General features: G+C 36.1%; 1 protein-coding gene across 3 annotated transcripts; it reads left to right on the forward strand.

The window, feature by feature from the left end:
* Positions 1-1,829: 1,829 nt before the first annotated feature.
* On the forward strand, positions 1,830-19,533 carry LOC110784042 (TOM1-like protein 5). Of its 3 annotated transcripts, none has more exons than XM_056843152.1 (11): positions 1,830-2,063; positions 4,414-4,480; positions 5,222-5,346; positions 9,171-9,249; positions 13,179-13,277; positions 13,379-13,492; positions 15,470-15,630; positions 15,921-15,996; positions 17,400-17,485; positions 18,457-18,768; positions 18,844-19,533. In XM_056843152.1, the coding sequence occupies exons 3-11, from the start codon at positions 5,240-5,242 to the stop codon at positions 19,166-19,168; spliced, it is 1,359 nt and encodes a 452-aa protein (XP_056699130.1). In that variant the 5' UTR covers positions 1,830-2,063; positions 4,414-4,480; positions 5,222-5,239; the 3' UTR covers positions 19,169-19,533. The 3 variants fall into 3 exon arrangements, with proteins under 3 accessions (XP_056699130.1, XP_056699129.1, XP_056699131.1); XM_056843151.1 differs by having other exon boundaries at positions 1,831-2,063; positions 4,419-4,480; XM_056843153.1 differs by lacking the exon at positions 9,171-9,249 and having other exon boundaries at positions 1,831-2,063.
* The last annotated feature ends 3,073 nt before the right edge of the window (positions 19,534-22,606 follow it).

Consider the following 22,606-nt stretch of genomic DNA (forward strand, 5'->3'; position numbering starts at 1 on the left):
CTATGCTGGATTATTTGGAAGGAACGTAATGCCTTAGTTTTCTCCAACACTAAGGTCTCTACTTGCCGCTGTTTCTTCAGAGCCCTCAATACCTTTAAAGAATGGGAACTCAGACTCCTTATTGACTCTCATCAACTTAGAGGTACCCATTTCACCACTCATTCAACTACTCCTATCCAATCATCCACTTCTACTACCATCCTTGTGAGGTGGTTTCCGCCTCCCACAGGCGCCTTCAAACTAAACTTCGATGGTTCTCGCAAATCTTCGTCAGCAGCAGGAGGAATCATTATCAGAAGCAGCACCGGGACTGCTATCGAGGCTAAGGCTTTCAATTTCGGCAACTCTCAAGTCTATATGGCTGAAGCCCTGGCCCTTCACAAAGGAATCCAAGAAGCAATAAGACTAGGTATAAAGGATATTCACATCGAAGGAGATAATCTTCTAGTGATTAACTCTTTAAAAGGTACTTGGAAGCCCCCTTGGAAACTGCAAAACATTATTCATGACAGCAAGATTCTACTTCAGCGTTTTGACTCAGCTCACATCAATCACATATACAGAGAAGCAAACAGAGCAGCAGATTGGATTGCTAATGTAGGTCATCTTATTTGTAATCCTATGTGTATTTCCCCGAACTCCAGCCCCAAGTTAGACGAAATTGTACAGAGTGACTACTTAGGCTACACCCTTGTGCGAAGGGGTACCTAAGTTCCTTTTTCTTACCTTTAAAAAAAAAAAAATATCTAATTTGGTGTTTATTAATTTGAAGCACTTAGTTTCAATAGAAAACATAATACAAACTGTAAGATGATCTAATTGAAAAATTACTGTGTAGTTGACGAACTTAATGGATCTTTTTCACTTTAAGGGATACATGAATATATTTGGTCAAATATTGAGTTCAAGAAAAATCTAAAATTTTAATTATTCAATGTAGCAATCGGGGCATTGCCCGGGCCACACACTAGTTCTTATTTTTAAAATATGCATAAATATTCATAATTTCTTTGTATAAATGTGTGAGAATATACCATGAGATTTTCTACATTGACAAGATATTGTTACCACGAAACGCAGTCAAATATCACAATAATTTATCTATTATTTAATTTATGCGTAATACGAAGTATATATATATATACTTTTGTATATTACAAGATAAAAAATAAAAGAGCGACACTTGTCAGCATCATGTGGTCAGTTTTTTAGTTTGAGGGAAAAAGAATATTTTTTTGGGTGCAAATGTAATGGCCAATACAAATTACAAATTACAAATGGGGGCAAGGAGATTCTAATATGAGATCTATTGTACACATACCTTCAGTTTTAACTACTAGGCAAAGATCTCATTGGTAAGAACAAGTTAATTTGTTTTTACATACTTATATAAATCTTTAATTTTTAACTAATAATATATTTGTGCATATTTTCACTTAAAAACGAAAAGTAAGTTTAGAATAATAATATTTTTAAAAAGATTATAAGAGAGGCAAATTATAAATCGACATTATATGGATACCACAATTTAGATTATATACTCGGGTTCACGGTGCTCATTGTGCACCCTGATGAATATTTATCGAGTATCTAATGTACATGGAGAATGATTCTAATATACATGTAAAAGTGGAATATTTGAACGATATGTTCTTTAGATTTGAGCTATATGTTCATTTTGAATAATTTATATTATTTGAGTATGAACAATAGGTTCATTTAAAAATAGGGTGCATAGCGAACATTGTGCATTCGGGTGCATAAAGTATATTTTTGCTATAGATGGTGAACACACCATAAGAGAATGGGAAAGAAAAACAGAATTGGTTAACGCGCTGTCGTCCTCGTGGCGGTGCTGGATTTTTACTGTTATTTGCCACAAAATATTCTTTCTCATACTTTTCTATTTCTCATCCTGTATGATCTTAAACCCTCTCAACTGCAAAAAAAGTTTAAATTAAAAAAATCAGAATAAAGTTGCTGAAATTTAATAAAGCTTCCTCAAACTAGAATGATTCACCTCTTCCTTTGGCGTCTGATCTCCGCCATTCCTTTTTTCCCTTGTAAGTTTTCATTTTAGTATTAAGTTTAGTTTTTTGTTTCATCATTTACTTTTTTTTTTTTTTAATTTACGGATTTGATAAATACTGAATAAAATATAATTTTTAAGTATTGAGTTTGGAAATTTACTACAAAATCACGCTTCAATCGGTGTTTTTTCTTCTTATTTTTTAAAAGATAATGCTGAATACGAAGTATTTGTACTTTGTAGCTTCGAATATATCATTTGCCTTTTTATAAAAAAATAAATAAATCATTATTTGGTTGAGGAATTAGTGTATTATAACTTATAAGGTAAATGGAATAAAGTGATTTTAATTGGCTTTACTTGCAGTTTCAGCAATGGGTTTATTGGAAGGAGTGTAGTATATTGAATGCTTGTATGGTTTTTAGTAAGTGTACTTTGTTGTTTTTGTTTGCTTAATTTGGGGTTTTATGCAAGTGGGTATTTGGGAAATCAAGAGGAATTTGATGATCTGATATTTCTGTTTTGATAAAATAAGGTAATGTAGGTGAATTGGTTGGTGTTTTGTAACATGGGTGCTGTAGAATATTTTAGCTAATTGTAGAGTAATCTTGATACAATATGCATTAACAACAACGCCACCAATGATAATGAGAAGTGATGTTTTGAGGTTCTACTTAAAAGTGGGTTGTCGCCGTCATGGAGATTGGAGAGTGTATTGTTCCCAGTTTGATTAGTTGGGGAGTGAGAAGCATCATTTGGGTTTTGAGCATTAGAAATAGAAGTTTACGACAGAGTACTTCGTAAGAGATTAGTGGAAATCAGTGTTTTTTCATATTAGTATTTGTTGTGCAGATGTATAAGTTTATTTCTCCCAGTAACTTGTTTTCCTCTTCTTCCCCTTCTTTCATTGCCTTGTATGTTAGGCCTATATATGAGTTGTCTTGCATCATACGAGAGGAGAAAGAATGTTTATTTTTATAAACCTAGTGGGTTACTCCTGCTGCTGTCAATTGTTTTGTCATGAAACCTTATACTCTGTGGGAGCGGTTTGCTCCAATTCCACAATTTAGATTTACAGTGCCATATCAAACGAAGGATTATTGTATGAGGAACTGGGCCATCAATCATACAACTTTAGAGGATTTTGCCGCTATTAGCTCTGTTGAGGATTTTGACCTTTCCAATTTGGAAACTAGAGGGAACTCACATTTGAATGGTATTGTTGAAATCTCATATGATGACATGACAGATGTCTCACACAGTGTATAAAAAGGCGCGCCTAGGCTCTAAGGTGCAAGGCGTTTGGAGCCATCGCCTTTTATTGTCTGGGCGAGGCGATTTTGATAAGGCGCACCTTGAGGCGCACACCATTTTTTCACTTTTTTTTTTTACTTTTTATTAGGGCGCCTCACTTCAATGAGGCGCTACAAATCGCCTTGTTGCGCCTTCATCCTTTTTATACATTGGTCTCACATTTGGGAAGATGAGAGAAAATGATTAGATTTTAAGTTTGCAGGTTAACCCTCCACTTGCCGGATAGTTTAGGGATGAAATCATGCTTGATTTTGTACGTGATTTAACTAGGACACACCCAGGGACCGTTTTTTAAGTTTCAAGATTTACCAATATAACTAGAAGATAGCTTCCCCCTTTCACACTGTCTCCTTTATTATTTCAGGTCTTACCAACTTCACCATCTCTGTCTAGTGAACTATAAATAAGTGTTTTTTCATGAAGACTGGCAACAGGACATTTGGATGTAAATAATCTCCTTGTGGTGCCCTAGTTCTGGGAGGGGGGGGGGGGGTGTTAGGCAGCTTTGTCGTGGTCTCATCTGTGGTGAGCTACAAACACTGGTGGACGGAGGAGTTAAGCAGAAGGCCACAACCAATTAAGACATGTACTTGAAGGGTTTTGTTTGACTTTACATGGTTTATGATGGCATACCTTTTTTTTTTGCTTAATGCTAATGGTATCTCATAATTTAAGACCTTTCCAGACGTGGAGATACGTTTAGACCTTTCCCTGCTCTAATACAAACTTGTAATGCATAAAGAGGGGTCGAAGCACACACTGTATATTTTTCATATGCTTTTTAATTCATTTGGAAGGGCATCAAAACTGTTCGTCTCCTGAAATATAGTTAGCTAACTGAAGGGATACGGTCAATTTGACTACGGAGTATTATATTTTATTGGTCGTTAAATCTGAGTTTTTATCTTTACCTTTTTTCTTGTGGGTAAGTATTTAGGTCTATTCACTTTGATAACCAAGCTACCGAACATTATTTTTTTTGTTTTAGCTCTTTACTTTATAAAGGAAACACTGATTGGATTGGCTAGCTATTGTTGGTTGTCATCTTTTTTATTTTAATCTTTTACCAGAGTAGTTGGGACAGGCGTATGTTTCTGAGTGCTCTGGAGGCTGCAAACTTGCAAAGCTTGTCTACAGGTAAATCATTTTTATACTCTCCTGCAATATGACATTTCTACTCTAGAATTACTTCACTATTGTTAGTTTCATCCATAAACGGGTATTGTGGCTCCAACTTCCTGTTCGTTCACTCTTGTTAAGTATCATCCTTTTTTTTGATGAGTATAAGTAAGTACTTCATGTTTACTGAGAACTGACCCTACTTACATCATTGTCCATTGTTATTAAATGCATGTAGTTGATTATCACTAGATTTAGTTGATGTAAAGTGTGTGATCATAAATTAGGTTTGGTAAGCTGGATTTAGGTTGAACTGTAAAATCCACTTTATTGTTTTGTGTTTGCATTCTGAAACTATCACTAAATCTGCTCTTTTGTATGGCATCATGGTTGGTTCTGTCTTTTTCTTTGCTTTATTGAATTGCACATGAAATTAAATTGTGGGAAAACATAGATACAATTTTCTAATCTGATTATTATCCACCATGGTCATTCTGTGCGATCCAGTATCATGACTCATGTGAGTCATGTCTAGAGTTCGGCAGATGTTGCGATGGTATGGTGGACTTGTAACTTTTCTGAATGGAAGTTATTCTTTATTTGGGTTTTTAAAATTTGAAATGTTTTGTAAATCCATGATGGTCATATCTTTGTTTTGTTTTTTCAAATTTGATTTACATGTTGGTCCCTTTTTATGAAATATGCTCTGTTAACTGGAATAGGAAAAATCTGAAAGTTGTGTTCTCCATCATTTTGCAGACTCAAAACTTTGTGGAGATGACAATGGCCTCCGAGCTTGTGAATATTGCAACAAGTGACAAACTAACTGAGGTTGACTGGGCAAAAAACATCGAGATTTGTGAAATAGTTGCTCATGATCAGAGGTATATCTTGTATAATTGTCCTCCATGTTCTGTTATTGACATGCAGCTTTGATTTTAAAATTATTTCTTACTCTTCTGTATGAAATCTTTTATTGAACTTATAAGGTGGGTTTAAGTTACTTTCAGACTTTGCTGCAACTGAGATTTTAAACCTGCGTAGGTCCTTCAGCAGGGGGCCACTTATGTTTGTCTTGACTTTTGAGTTTGAGCTAGGATAAGGATGTTATCAATGGAGTTATGTAGATTGATTGGTTTTGATGAGAACAGTAGAGGCTAGGTAGAAGCTAGAGAGATCAAAGAGAGGAAGAAGAAACTTTGAAAATATTTTTTTTGTTTCTAACTCGTGTAAGGTTTTATGACCTAGAATACCTTTGAGCATCTTTCTAGAATATGCCCTAGCCAAGGAACCCATTCAACTTGCAGTTAGACTTAGACATAGAATCATGGTGCATAGCATCATAGAATCGCAGCAACATATATGAGCTTGCTAATGTTGGGTACTATCACTAGATTGCCTGTGTAAAAAGCTTAGGGCACAAATGGATATTTATTTTCTTGGAAAGATTTTATGACCTAGAATACCTTCTAGTGTATGGAAATGACGTTATAAGATTGGGACATATAGAAATTAACTGCTACGAGACTCCTTGCGAATAGAAAAACAGTTAAGCGTCCTCCTACAGACACCACTGGTTAAATACCGAAGTAAGCGAACATATGGATTGGTTGCTCACTCAAACGTTTAGTATCCCGTCCGCTTAGCATTTAGCCCAGTATTGTTTGTGTACATTACATTAAGTAAACGAGGGAACGCTTCATATCAGACATTTTAATAAGGTTATGTGATTCCCAGGTTGATGTTTTTTTTGTCTATGAATATATTTTCTAGACTTTAACATAATCCTATCTCTAATATTTAAGGGAACACCTGAGGTCTTTGACTAGTTGGTGTCCCCCCTATAAAATACCTATACTCATAGATAAAAAATGCGGTATCGGTCACGGTCGCGGGATCGGTCGCGGAGTCTCGGTAACGGAAATGATGCGTTAGTCGCGGACCGTGTCGCGGTTGTCGCGTAGGAATTTGAAATCTAAAAATAAGCCCCATGTCAGCCCCATTCACTACCTACCCTAGTCCCCCTCCCCTAAACCGTACACGTGACATAATTAAAATGAATTCATTTGTCTACCTTCTCTCTCCTCTCTTGTTTTAGATTTGAAAATGGAGTTCTCTACTCTATTTCAATGGAGTTTCTTCATTTCTTTCCTTTTTCCCTTTCTTTTTGTCGAAAACATGGGGAATTCGGCTGAAAACCGAGTAGATGTGAGGTTTATAACGTTTAATGCGGACAAAATTCGTTCGGATCGGTTGAACCGGTCGAGATCTCGCCGTTTTTAAAAACACCTTTACAACTCGGGATATCTCGTATCGCCAGCCTCCAAAACCTTGTTAACTCGGGCGATACGAGTTAACTCGGGCTAGTTTTTTCACCATGCCTATACTACCCTTAATGTCTTTGGTTATGAATTACTTATACTACCTCTGTGCGTTACGTACTTACATTAAGGAACATTAATCCTGAATCTTATTTTGATTTTCCTGTATGTGTTTAATCATATAACATACTTTTGCCATTCATGTAGATTATGCCATATAAGTAAGCTAACTCTTGAGGACTTGGTGTCCCCTTTTAGATTTCCTATTATACCCTTACTCTCGTGTCTAATTTGTAAAAATACAAAAAGCTCTTGATATATTTGGAAGGAAAGATTAATTCTATAATCCAACCTTTGGGATGTTCGCTTTAATTAATCCCACATATTAGTTTCTTTTTAATAATCAAATCTTTTAAGGATATTTTCTTATACTGGTCCCTTATGACCATTAACTTGCATAGCAGGTAATTTGTTTGTTCCCCTTTTCATTACTCCTAGTTCATCACCAGATAAGGGAACGAAGAAGGAGAAGACAACCAAATTGAGGAAAGAGAGGGGTTGTGTTGGGTGAAGCGGTTGAGTGTCGGAGTTCTGGGTGGTTGCGAGTGGGTGTTGGCTTGTGATGTCAATTTCACAGAGGAGAGAGAAAGAGGTACATGGATCGTGATTGATGAATCAAAATATCAAATACCATCCATTCGAAACCGGCAGCCGTTTTTCGATGAATACGATACCACAAACTACCATCCATTTTCCGATTCATATTCTTTAGCGAGAGAAATATCCATGAATAGTAATCGTATTCTAGCTTTAAACTTTGTGAGCGAGTTTTTTCTTATAAAAAATGAGTTCTTATGAAAATGAGCAACAATTCAGACGGAGGGAGACATGAATCATATATTCCGATGATGTAGTAACAAAAAGGAGCAAATTATCAAATTAAATTCACAATTTTACACTTCATACTCATAAAAAAAATGAATATTGGAAACCATTTATAAATTGATAACTCAAATGGAGTATTTAGTCACATGCTTAATACATTAGTCTTATTAAAATCCACCAGAAGGGGGGAAGATGGGGGAATTTTTAAAGGATGATTTAATTGAATTGAGAATTATTTGTATTAGCATTGCTCGTATTATATAGTAGTAAAAAAGAATAAATGAATGAAATTTTGGAAGAAGAAGGTACTTGAACATGAAACAAGTAGGCAGAGCTGGGAAGGGGTCTCACAGGTGGTCGAAGACAGTGTAGGTCGTGGCTGGGTTCGTCTATGTTGGGCGGTGCTCGGCGGAAGAGGTGGGTTGTCGAAGGAGAGAAAGTGGTGGGTGGGGTGGGGGGGGTTGCCTGCGGGGGCGGAAGGATAAAGGAGGAGAGCATGAGAGGGGGATTTTTGCTGGTTGTAGAGGAAGGAAGGAAAAAGGAAATGAAAAAAAACATTAGACCAATTCGAGAACGACACGTTGACTAATAACCTGCTACAGCAGGTAGATTACTTGTAGGGACCATTTAAAGTGAATCCGAAAAGTTAGGATTATTTATAAAAGAATCTCAAATGTGGGAGTATTATTAGTAAACCGTCCGAAAAGGTAGAATTATTAGAATCAAATATTCCTATTTGGAAAAGATAATTTCCAAAAATAAGAAAAAACCTTCCATCTACCTTGGTGAATCCTCACAATAAAAATGTACGCATGCATCATGTGCATGAACACTAGAATCACTTGATTTCAAAAGCATTGAAGCTGCTTTATTACCTTGATTAATTGGAAAAGCCTTTTTTTGTTGTATGCAAATGACCGTAGCATTGTCTGATAGTCTTGATAGCAATTAATCCCCGCCTTTCAGAGTTGGAAGGGTCTGTGGCACTTTTTAATTTTGGATTACAGGACAAAATGAAATGTCACAATAACGTGTTCTCTCCTCTCTTTTTCTATGTGAAGATTGATTTACAAAATAAAGGCACCTATGGAAAGGATTGTTGGGGGGAAGTATTCGTTAGGCTATTAGCTTTACCAGCAGTAGGCGGTTTTAGAAACTAGTTGATAAGCAAAGTAACATCCTTTTTATTGAATAATCAATTTATTTATTTTCTTGCATGGTGTTAATTTAGTCTATTGCATGAGGCTCCTGTGAGTCCTGTCTATGATGAGGTAGGATTGGGTTTTGCAGGCATGTGACTGATTGACTTAAGTTTAGGTTCGGTTTACTTATCACTTTGTCAGCTGTGCTACAGATTCTTTAGCTTGATGAAAGAAAATATGTTGGCTGAATACAGTAAATCTGTGTGTTACAAAATTTTCGAGGTTTTAAGTGCAGCCTCCTCTTTGGTGGGTTTCTTTTCCTTCTATCTTTTGAAATGTCTTGGTAATTATTCTGTGTAGGCAGGCAAAGGATGTGATGAAGTCGATAAAAAAGCGCTTGGGTAGTAAAAGTCCAAATGCTCAACTGTATGCTGTTATGGTAGGTAGAGCTGAATAGCCATTCAGGGTTCATTATTGCATTTCCTTACATTTTTGGACACTGTATTAATTTTTTTGGTGGTTATGTATCATTTAAGAAGTTTGATGTCTCTTCCAATTATTCTTATGAAAACGGAGCAGTCCGTAATAAAATGGTTTGATCATTATTTTGTTCAATAACGGGCAGTTGAGTTTTAGGGATTGAATCGGAGTAAAGTTGTATAACAAAATACTGAAAATCTGGTAGTAAAATGGAGAAAAATTATACTACCTTTGTTTCATGAAGTTCTTTATACTTACTATTTGCATGGACTCTAATGCAATATTTGACCGTTAATAAAACCAATTACGTATGGCAAAAAAATAAGAAAGTTGATATTTGGATTTTGGAAAATAAATTTTGAGACGAATCTAACAATATCTCACGTGATAATGTTTTGATACATATTAATAATGGGAGTTTATGGTCAGTTTTTACTTTTAGACACATTTTTCAAAGGAGGTTAAGCTAACATTTTGGGTCTATCCTTTTGAATTCTTCACCCTTTAGGACCTACACGTTTTTTTTTTTCACCTTTTGGGACCTGAACCTAAAAATCCGGCAACTTAACCACACATAAACTCACCGTTAACTACATGAACTTTATAAGTTAAAAAAAAGTATGTTAGTTGCAATAGATTTATCAAATAAGTAAATATTCAACTCATACATTTTCTCTTATTAGTGCTAACTATCACTTTATCTAAATACATTTTCTCTTATTAGTAAATATTCTTGTTTTGGTGGGAGATAAGAAAATAAAGGATAGATAGAGGTTCTACTTTGATAACTTGTTCAACGGGGATCAAGGGAGCGATATTGGAGATACAAATATCCCTTGGGATATGGTTAACCTAGACTTTATGCGAAGAATTCAAAAGAGAGAAGTCGAAGTGGCATTGAAAAAAATGGGATGCAAGAGGGCAGTTGGGCCCGATGGCATACCTATTGAAGTCTGGAGATGCTTTGGAGAGTGAGGGGTTGTATGGGTAACAAGATTTGGGGAAATAATAGGATGCTATTGGAGTGGAGGAAAAGTACTATCATCCCCTTGTACAAGAACAAGGGTGACGTCCAAGATTCGAGGAATCAAACTAATGAGTCATACTATGAAACTTTGGGAGAGAATTATTGAGCAAAGGTTGAGGAGATGTGTGAAGATTTCAGAGAACCAGCTTGGGTTTATGCCCGGGAGATCGACTATGGAGGCCATTCATCTTATAAGACAACTAATGGAGAATTATCGAGATAAGAAGAAGGATTTACATATGGTTTTCATTGATTTGGAGAAGGCGTATGACATGGTACCGAGGGAAATTCTTTGGCGGGCATTAAGTAGGAAAGGAATTCCGAGGAAGTATATTGATATCATCAAGGACATGTTTGAGGGAGTTCTGAGATATTCCGCTATTTAGGATCTATTATCCACAAGGATGGGGAATTGGATGAGGATGTGGTTCATAGAATCAAAGCAGGTTGGTTGAAGTGGACAAGTGCAATGGGGTTCGTATGTGATCCAGGCATGCCCCAAAGATTGAAGGGAAAATTCTACCGCATGGCAATTCGACCGGTGTTGTTATACGGCACAGAATCCTGTGCAGTGAAACATTGTCACGTGCATAAGATGAATGTGGCGGAGATGCGCATGTTACGTTGGATGTGTGGGCATACAATAAAGGATCGATTGAGGAATGAGATTATTAGGAAGAAAGTAGGGGTTGCACCGATTGAGTTTAAGATGATGGGAAATCGTTTAAGATGACATGTAAGAAGAAGATCAAGAGATGTCCCGGTTAGGAGGCTAGAAGGGTGGCAAAGTGATAGGATTGCAAGGGGTAGGGGAAGACCTAAGAAAACTTGGAGGAAGTTGATTGAGCACGATATGAGCCTACTTGGGATTGCGGAAAATATGGCGTTGGATAGGACATAGTGGAGGGAGAGAATATACGTTGATGACGTTATTTGCCTTATACATCTTCCATTTTGACTCTCTTAGTTTACTTCTTGCGTTTTGCAAACCTTTAGTGGACGGTTTTGTTTTTGTTTTTTTTTTAAATTTTTTTAAAGGCTCACTTTTATATGCTATTTTCAAAATACTTATTGTATTTATTTTTAATTTTCTCTTTTTAAATTTTGCTTATTTTTACTATCCCTTATAATATTTTTTCTGTATATTTTAGCTCTTATTTTACTTTCATTACTTTCCCTTTCCCCCTCTTCCTTGTTTATTCTTTTAACTTCTCGTTCCTGTCTTGTTTGATTGGTCACATTGACGATCTCCTATTTCGATTCATGTTAGCCGATCTCAAATCATTTTGGGAGTAATGCTTTGTTGTTGTAGTAAATATTCTTGTTAATGCCATACATTAAATATTCTTGTTAGTGCAATAAACAATCTTCTTCGTGCTAACTCATAACTTCTCTTATTAGTAAATATTAACCCAGCTCCAAATCATCTTCTTCTTCTTCTTATTAATGCCAAAGAATTGAAGACCACGATCCATATATTATTTCTTCCCCTACCAACCCGCCAAATTAATTATCACTTCAAATCATTCTTCATTTCCAGATTTTCTTTTATCAATTAAGTATACTTATCTTTCGATTGTTAAAATATCATCAAAATTAAATGTCTAAAGTTTATTATCTTAATTGAGCCTATTAAGGTATTGTGCCAATCAAAAACTAGTTAGAATTGAGATAAAACCCAATTAAATATGGGAATTAAGAGTAATCCAATGCCTCGATTGTTGAGTGTACTTTGCAGTTCTAAGTCAGACAAGATATTGGTGTTAAATATTGGTGAAGGGTGATTAGTTTGGTGAAGGGTTAAATATTGGTGTTAAATATGCCTCGAGTGTTAAATATTGGTGACGCTGCTGCATAGGTTAACTTACCAACTTCATGATCTTATGTGAAGGGTGATTAGTTTTGAAAGCTTTTTTTTTCCATTTAAGATTTCTGAAATTGAAGTTCCAATTTCAAATATATTTGCTTAATTCTGTTAAAAGGCTCCACTTTGGTATCATATCATCATGGTTGAGGAAGAAGAAACACCATTAGATTCTTATGTTTCTAATATCCTTACATCAAATTTGGTATATATCTGCATGTGGTACCTTTTCCTACTAATTCTTCGATCTTCAAGGTTACGGTTTTTGCCTAACCTTTTGGTTCAACATTCCATTTCGGATGAATTTTCCCTTCCCCTTTGTTTGTTAAAAGTGCTAATTAATTAAAATTCCTCCCCTAAATTTCCTTTTCAGTTTAATTTCCTTTTATTCATTGCCTATTGGACACACTTTAAAAACCAATCCAACCATTGTACCTATGCCAAGTGGATTTTTAACTCAAGGACCTAAACTATTAATCAAGGGGACTAACCTTTTTTTATGCTTTGGTTAAATTTGGCCGGAAAATGAATAGTAGATCCTAAAAGGTGACCAAAAAAGATGCAGGTCCTAAACGGTGAAAAAATATAAAAGGTTGGACCCCAACTTTGTTCTTAACTCTTTTTCTAAGTGAAAGAACTTGATGAAACAGAGGTAGTATTTTTAAGAAACTTGCTGCTGCCAATATTCGAACCTGAGACCATACAAGGCTGAAAACTTGTCATTTTTAGTGCTACCAACTACTCCAAACTAATTAACCCTCCCGGGTTTGTTTCGGATGTACTTTTGGAGGACAGTACTCCATGAACTATCTTTGTATTCTTAACTTTTTAATTTAAATGTTACACGCTTGCATTTAAAAAATAACGAAGCTACTCCCAACTCAAGGATGGTAAACTAAATGTGTTGATTTCCTTTTATCTTGTAGGGGCTAGAGCCCCCCCCCCCCCCCCCCCAATCCCCAATCTCCACCCCTGAGTTTGTTTTCGAAACTTTCAGCTGCTAGAGATGTTGATGAACAATATTGGTGAGGCTGTCCATAAGCTGGTGATTGAAGCAGGCATTCTTCCTATTCTGGTCAAAATTGTGAAGAAAAAGGTACTCTGTAATTTGTTTTCTCACCCAGATGGGCTGATGGAAGCAACAACTTTGATTGCCTGTTTATACTTGATCTGACTTTCTTGCCTCCCATTGTGCAGTCTGATTTACCTGTGCGAGAAAGGATATTCCTTCTTCTAGATGCCACACAGACATCAGTTGGTGGAGCAACCGGAAAGTTTCCACAATACTATAATGCTTATTATGAGTTGGTGGTAGGTTATGTCATGCATGAACTTCCAGCTTGTGGGCTTTTGAGTCTTGTATAATAAGAGTTGTTTTGAGCTTTATTCATATTGATGGACGGTGGTTCTTATTTTATCAGATCTCATCTTAGCCTTAACAGAAATGGTTGTGAAACCTGTTAATGAATAATGTGCAGTATGCGAGGGGTGCAGCCATTTTGGCTTTTTTTATTTTCCTGAAAAGTGAATCGGTTTCAAGCTGCATATCACCCCCCCCCCCCCTCCCCCCGTCCCGAGAGCATTGTTGAAGATTATTTCAGATGTTTTGTGACAAATATTTAGAAGATAGAAGACCCTGGCTGAGCAATGCTTCGTGTTTTAACAAGATTTTATAGATAAATATGTGCATGTTCCGACTTGGGGTTTGAAACTTTGAGTAGCCCTTGGTTACACTGGAACTCAATGCCTTTTATTTTCACCTATCCTCCTAGTGGTGATTAACTAACCTTTAAGAAAAGACCATGATCATGTAACTTATTGCTCATACCGTCCTGACCTGAAGCCTGCTCGATCACCTCTTCTCTTTTAAGTTTCCCTGTCTCCTGAGCTGTATGAGGCAACACATATGTTTTGGAGGCGAACCATTAAGATTTCTAATTGTTTGTTATTGCTCTCTCCTCCCATTTCTAGACCAGCTACAGAAAATGGTCAGTTTCTGTCTTCTTATTCTTTTGACATTGATGATCATTTATTCTAGATGACGAGGAATTTCACTTTGGTCGTTTCCAAACCTGATCCCCTGAAACTGGAGCCAAGTTTGTAGCAAACCAGAACAGATTTTATTGCTCAAACTCGTCTTTGGAAAATATGGTCTTTAGGGCACTAATCCGAAACTGCTACAATTTGTGACCCTACAATGAATAATTGATGAGATCCTTTAGATCTTGTGATTGAAGATTACATTTTAGCTTCTTTTCTCAGAATCTCTATGACATTGGCATTTAAAAGTCGAAACAGTTGTCTCTATTAACGGACAATGGAAGCTATTTTCTTTTACATGTTAACTACTCTTTTGTGTTTGACTTATTTCTCCTCGTGTATCTCATTTCTCTTTTTGTTCCTTCTCTCTCTAAGACTCTTTCTTTTATATCAAGTCGAGTAGCTACTTTATATCCTGAATACATCATCATCCCACTACTTTTTTTTGCAATTGGCATGAATCTATTAGATGAAGACTTTTTTAGGGAGGATAGCATGAGAAAATTTAGAGTGAAGTTAACAATTTCCAACGTTTTGGCACATTCCAACATGTAGTGGTGGAAATACGTTTTTGGAAGCTTGGATGGGTAGGAGAAAGTTGGTATATGCCTTACCTTTGGTGCAGATTTTCCAAGGGATTTTCGTAAGGGAAAGGGCAAGGCTAAAACTGTTAGAGACGCTTTTCATTATACTTGTGTCATATTTTGATAAAAGTAAAATTATTGAGGAGAAAATTCATCCTTTCATCAAGAGTCGAGATGTGGGGTAGCTTGTAGAGGTCACTAGGAACAGTGGTGATATGTTAAATATTGGAAGTCTTTTGAACTTGAACTTGCTTCTAATTAGGTTATCAATAACTATTTTGTATTATTTTCCTCTTAGTAAACTCAAGGGTAAAAGAAGGTACAGAAACGTTGTTACACTTCATGGAAGATAATATGAGATTTATGTCCCTCTCAATTTCCGCCTCACCCGCTCCCAAAAGTTTTGAAAAAAAAAAAAAAAAAAAACGGAAAAAGGAAAGTGACTGAGTTTCACATCTTGAATTTGCTCGTGTAATAGGTGTTTTTATATGTTATATTTTTTCTGTCCGTCCCATTGCCACCCATGTTTGTAACTTTGTACTTATTTCTTGCTCCCCTATTTCTTTTTGCTTTTTCCGGATTAATAGTTTTTATATTGTTCGTGGGTAGTGTATTTGATGATTTCTTAAAATTTAAAATGCACTGACCGCTTCTTTTTATTCAGAGTGCAGGAGTAAAGTTTCCTGGAACTGTAAGGCCCCATCCAGTCTCGTCTGACCATAACTCCTCTGGTGCAAACAATAGCAATTTGACTATCGGAAGCATTGCCTCGGCAAGCGAAAGGACCACTAAAAGGGAAGAATCTCAGCCTGCTCCTGGGTCCAGGTAGTTTATCACTCCTGTCTTGGTAACTACTCTTATCATCATTTTGAGTTGTGTTGAAGTAGTTGTCAAGCATCTAACAGAATAACTAAAATCTAAATCATTTAATATGCCTCAAACAATACGCTTTTTTTGTTTTCCTCATAGTAACCTTGCCATGCTGAACTGTTGGTTATCTCAACGCTGTAGATGATCTTGTTTCTGTAATAGGCATAATATTCATATATTACGGAGTAGTGCACTAGCAATCTGGTGCATGAAATTCATTAATTTCTAAATTTGTGCTTATACAGTATAATTGAGAAAGCTAAAGCAGCAATGGAAGTTCTAAGAGAAGTTTTGGATGCAGTCAATGCTCAAAATCCCGAGGTACTTCTGAACTCATAGTCTTTCGGTGGATACACTTTCATGCAAATACTGCAGAGGATTTATATGCATTTTGAATACTACCATACAAGGAAAGTTTTCCTCTCTGTCGGCAATAGGAAATAGTAAAATATGTCTTAGCTCCTTGGGTATTGTTGTGTAGGGCTGTAACTTCGGGAGCTGGCTCGACGAGCCCTCAATCTAAGCTTGGCTTGATCTTGGTTTGACCTAGCCTAAGCCAAGGTGGCCTCGATCTGAAACACTGTTTTGCTTAGTGCTCTTTTGCTTAAGGTCTGGCATCCCTGAACAGGGGGGGATTGACATACTCTTACAAAATGTTGTACCTGTGTAGCTTGTAAAACGAGTTTGCATCTTCTTTGCCGTTTTAGTCTAATGTAGAAGGTAAAAGACAATTGACAAGTCTCTGTATTCCTGATAGTTGTTCTTCATGCTACCATCTGTCCCGTTCTACTTCTTGCATCGGTTGCTGCTTCTTGAGCTTGACAATTTTGACATGCACAAATTTTTATTTTATTTAAAGGCGGTGTACAATAAAAATTGTACATCGAAATAAAAGTTAGGTCAAAACGTTTAAAAGTTATCACGGTATAATGTACTCCCTCCGTATTTTATTAGGAGTCACATTACCATTTCTGGCCGTATTTTATTAGGAGTCACACTTCCATTTTTAGTAATTTTTCTACCCCACCATCTAATTAAATAATATATCTAATTTACCCTATGACCCACCACCAAGTTAAGCAATTAATTTCAGAAACCCCCCACCCTCCAGAATTAATGGTCCCTACTTGTTTTACTTGATTAAAATATTTACCCCAATCCCACTTGCTTTATTATTTTATTTCATTCAACTATTCTTCCTTATACCCGTATCCGGCCATATGTGACTCCTATTTATATACGGAGGGAGTAAATGTTATCTATTTCTTAGTGCTAAAATTTTCTGCTTTAATAAAAATTATATCTTCAAAATCACTAATAACATAGAAAAGTAACTATGTAACCCTTTAAAATGTTTATCAATAAAAAAAATTATAATATAAAAGTTCATCAAAAGATGTTAAAAGTTACCAAAACTACCCGATGTACAAATATGTACACCTTTTGCATGCAAGCCTTTTGTTTGACCTGTTGTCATCAGGAAAATTTTATTATCCTGTATATCCTCAAAATAATAGATAAATAATTAAAGTTGAAAGAAGCTAGAGGGTTGATTGTCTGATGTCTACATGTCTTGGAATGCTTCTTATGTCATTTACAACTCATTTTTATCAATTGATACTCACAACTTTATCATCTGGGTAATGGTGCTGCTGATTAACTTTCGTGTAAATGCTGCTTGAAATTAGTTTAACTGTGTATGTACGCACTCATTTCTCTTTTAGGCCGCAAAGGATGAGTTCACTCTTGATCTTGTGGAGCAATGTTCATTTCAAAAAGACAGAGTAATGCACCTTGTGATTTCATCCAGGTAAAAATAAAGAAGTACTGCTTATTCCTAGTTTTTTTTTTTAATTGTATACTTGTATGTGCTCTTTACTAGGACATCTTCTCATTGAGACAAAATCAAATACCAATGTGAATTGTGAAAATGAAGTTAGAAGTAGGACTATAGACAGACTGTAGACTCCATGATCTCTTTTCGCATGCACTGGAAACCGGGAAGTCTGCAATTATAAATATTATATTCACAGATCACAAATCATCCGTTTATTTTTTTAATGGTCTCAAAACTAAAATGAACCCTTTTGTGGACGATGGTGTTGCATTACAAGATAAAACACCTCCCAGCGCCACACATACAACTAATTTATTAGGCTGCTTTGAAGACACCGGTTTGGTCCCCGTGTGCGTCCAGGATTAAAATTCTGTTACGGATTATCTATTTGTTCAAAAAATAAAATTAAAGTTTAGGTAAATATTGTAAGTAGCCATATTAAAACAATTGATCAAAGATAATGAATATGGAAAATATTATACAGAATATTTATATGATTAATAATCTTTAGATGATGTCCTATATAAGGTTCATTTTATATTTCTGTTGTATGATATACAATTATGCACAGCTTCTATTCTTCCCTCTTCTTGTTCTTTTAATAGTCCTTATGTTCCAAATAATTTCTTTACTTTGAGGATGGGTATTAACGGTGGTTATGAAATTAATACACCTTCATTACACTGTTGCCACTTTGTAAGATTATCTGCTTATCCAAAGAACCTGTCATTGAAGGAAATTTTTGTACGATACTTGAAGGAAGAACTTTTTTTGGGTGCATCCAAAAAATAATAATACCTGTAACCGTAATAAATAAATTATTTTGGGACAGAGGTAGTATGAAAAAATTTAGTACGAAAAAACTGTTTTAATTAGAGAACTACAACAGTTCTTTTACATCGAATATCCAGCTCATGATTTCAACGTTTCATTTTTATAAACAGAGATGAGAAATTGGTCTCTCAGGCTATAGAGTTGAACGAACAGCTCGGCAGGATTTTGGCAAAGCATGCAGCTCTGCTTTCAGAAGAGCCTGCATCAACAGCTAAAGCTCCTGCAACTCCTAAGCAACTCACTCTATCGTTGAACGATAATAATCACATGGATAGTGCCGTTTGTGTACCAAACCATAATATGGCTAGGGGGGGCTCTTGGGCATCAAATCATAAAAATCATGCTGGTCAGCTAAATCATATCAATCGTACAGACCATGAAGAAACAGATGAAGAAGAGGAGGCAGCTCAGCTTTCTCGTAGGTGCGTGCCTATGTAGTCTCTATATAAATTTCCTTTGGTCTTGGAATTTGTGTTGACCCTTGGACTTAAACTCAGGATTCGGAAAGGAAAAGCACTTGTCAGGCCTGAAGATGAAGAAAGTGCACAAGGGAGGCCCTTGGGATTGCAGGGAATTTCCATGCCAACTGAAACTTTGCATCGTCCTCTTATAAGACCTTTAACTCTCGAATCACCATCCCGTGAGCTGACGGTGCCTCCTTTGATCCCTCCCCCACCTGCAAAACATGTTGAGAGGGAAAAATTCTTCCAGGAGAAGAAGGGAGATGGCGCTTCTTTATCAGGCCATATGAGGGGTCTTTCATTACACAGTCGCAATGCTAGTAATAGCTCATACAATGGGAGCATAGGCTCTAGTGAGTGATAGTAGCCCACTCTTTGAGTATATTTATTATATGTTATGCGGCTTTTACAGTTGAATATTGATGTTATCTCATATGGAAGGAAAGAGATCTTTCATTGTTGTTCTGGGTTTGGTTGAGTGCGTCTGAAGCTATGTGTGGACATACAGGTGTATATGTATGAAGCTATATATGTGGACATACAGGGTCTGTTGGTGGCGATGATTTCTGTATACTTGCTTTTGTCGGTTTAGGTATCAGGTTTCCTGTAGTAAAGCATTTTTAGGATGTGTTTGTAAATGAGTTGTTTCTTCATGTTCGATATGTATATCTATACCTGAATGAATGTAACAGTTATTTTATTTATTATAAGAATATACTTTTTTTTTACAGATAAGAAGAAATTAGATTAGGAGGCCCTTCGCACTCAAAGGGAACTTCTAAGTCGTCACTATTGTACAATTGAATTTAACCCTTGACTGTTACAAGGGACAATATGCATCTAATCTGTAACAAGATGTCCTACATTAGCTATTTAATCTGCTGCTCTATTTGCTTCTTTATAGATGTGTTGAATATGAACTGTAGAAAAGTGTTGAAGAGGGATTCTGATGTCCTTGGCAATGGTATGAAGTTTCCAAGGAACGTTTCAGATACATTTTACTGCATTATAAATTTATCACTAGAAGATTGACCTTCAATATAGATATTTTGAATTTGTAGCCGAGTTGTCTCTTGAAGACCTTTATGAAGTGTCATAGCATTTGCCATAAAACCTGAGTCGTGCCTAGGTTGAAAGCAATCGTGGATGTAGTATTATCAGTGTTGTCTCTGATGATGTTGTCTGCTGCTGCGGAGTTAGATTTGTACAAACCGTCGAAATTGACTTTGAAGGCGCCATCGGGTGGCGGAAACCACTTCACCAAGAGAGATGGGGAAGTGGTTGGAGGAGAGATATGATGAGAATGTGGAAAAAGGGTATATCTAAGTTATTGGGTGTCAATAAGGAGCCGAAACTCCTATTCTTTTTGTGCATTAGAAGCTTCGAAAAAGTACCTACAATTCGGAAAAGAGGATTGAGAGAAGTTACAGTCATTCATCTCTTTCCAAATAGACCAACAAAGACAAAAGAAATTTGGTGAGCGTGATGGGGTGGCGCCTAAGGTCTTCTAGAGTTTTGAAGAAATCATCATTTGGTATTGTACAATTTAACAATTGTTTATTGAGTCTATGGGTCTAAACTTGTTTGAAAGAAGGACAAGTTAATAAGAGATGATTAATAGATTCATCTTCTAAGTTGCATCTTGGGCAAGAAGCTGTTGGTAAAATCTTTCTAGAAAATAGGATTTTTCTTGTTGGGATGCTTTTGTGGCACGTTTGCCATAAAAAGATTTTCAATTTGATCCAGTTATAGTTCCACTTCATAGAAGTTTGTGAAAGGTCATGTGCTAGCCATGTGGCCACTTGACCGAGAACTCATCCCCATATTGGTTCATCAGGTGTGTCATTAGAAGGAATAGGAATAGCTTTGATACGTAACGCAATGTGTTGTTGAACTATAGGGGATAATTTCCCCAAGTTCCAATGCATGCTTTGAGGGAAGTATAAAATCTGAATTGTGGCATGAATATTGATCGTGTTTGTATGTTTGTTCAAGATGTCAATAAGGTTTGACTAGGCTATCCAGTTATCCAGCAAAAATTGAAAGAAGAGTCATTGCCTACTTTCTAGCGGATTCCTTTATGTAGTATTTCTCGTCGACTTAGTATATGTGTCCAAATGAGAGAATCTTTCTGTTTAGGTTTAACTATTAAGAAAGCATTATTCGAGAGAGGTATTTACTTCTCATTAGAGAAGCCCTAAATTATTGTTATTCCAAAGGATTTTCCATCCAATTTGGCTATAAATGCTCTCTTTTTCTTTTCTTGATCTAGGCCTAGTGATAGTAAGGGAGAGGAAGTCGGTGATTCCGCTCGGAAGAGGGCTCCAATACTATATAGGGTGCATCTATTCTCTTAAGCATTTCATTGTATCGGTGTTGTAGTAGGGGAAGTAATTCACCCAATACATGCTAGTGGGAAGTCTCATATCCCTAGACCTTTAACCAATTGTTTCTTAGTCTCATTCATTAGTTTTCCTTGATATAATTAGTCTTTAATCAACCACGAAACTGTTTTCTCCTTAGCATTTAGATTAATTCTCGACTTAGTTCTATGAGTATTCCTCGTGGATTCGACCCTACTTGCCCTACTACATAGTTAGTTGCACAAGTTAGGTATTATTTTTATGTAGGTGTGCTGCCGCATCAAATGCGGTCGACGAGCTCATGCAAGACAAACAAGTGATCCTTTAACAACTTAGCTTCGTTTAGGGGCAAGTTGAAGAGGCATTAGACAAGTGAGGGACCCTAGTTTGAGCGGCCACCACTCCCGCGAGATGCAATTTTCCAGTGATACCAGCCTTGAAGGATTTTTTTGTTGTCCGATAAAAGTTACAGATGTTAGGTTATGAAGAATCTAATGTCATGCGGAAAAACCATAAATGCCAGAATCCAAATTAAATGCACATAATCAACAACAACAATAACAACAACAAAGCCTTAGTCGCAAAATGATTTGGGGTCTGCTAACATGAATCGTCATAGGAAATCGTTATTGTCACCAATCAAACCAGCAAGGAGCAGGAAGTAACAAGAAAAAAGCAAGGAAGAGAAGTTGGAATTAATGAAAGTAACATAGGAGACAAATGTATATATATTATAGAAGAAATATTGTAAGAGATAATAAAAAAAATAAGTAAAGTTTAAAATAAATGAATAAGTAAAATAAGTACATTTCAAAATAGCATGTAAAAATTTAAAAAAATTCAAAAGAATTTTAAAAATAAAATAAAAAATAAAAATAGGAATAAAAATAAATTAAAAATAGAAAATAGAAAAAAACAGAAACATGAAAGCTGTATAAGTCAAATGAAGTCATCAATATATATTTTCTCCCTCCACTTTGTCCTATCCAACGCCATATTTTCCTCAATCCCAAGAAAGCTCATATCGTGCCCAATCACCTTCCTCCAAGTTTTCTTAGGTCTTCCCCTACTCCTTGCAATTCTATTATTTAGCATAATTTAGTGCACACAATTTAGTGAACACAATTTGTGATGCGTGTCTTCCCTAGCTGCTCCCGAACCGAACAAGAACAAGTTAGAACGCCAAACGTCGTCCCTCCGTAGAAAGTCCACAACACGTTCGGATCCGCCTTAGATCGTACCAACTAGGGTATATAATATAAGGTTTATGAATTTCGGGATCTCACTTTAATGTGATGAGCAAAGAGAATTGAATTGTGTTTCAATTGATGTGTATTGTACATGTCCATAGGCCATGTATATATAGGAAATAGGAAAAACCATAGGTACCAAAACCCTGGCACGATTTAGGAAAATATACCAAAAATCCAAAATCC

The sequence above is a fragment of the Spinacia oleracea genome, chromosome 4, assembly GCF_020520425.1.
Source record: "Spinacia oleracea cultivar Varoflay chromosome 4, BTI_SOV_V1, whole genome shotgun sequence".
Classification (NCBI taxonomy): domain Eukaryota; kingdom Viridiplantae; phylum Streptophyta; class Magnoliopsida; order Caryophyllales; family Amaranthaceae; genus Spinacia; species Spinacia oleracea.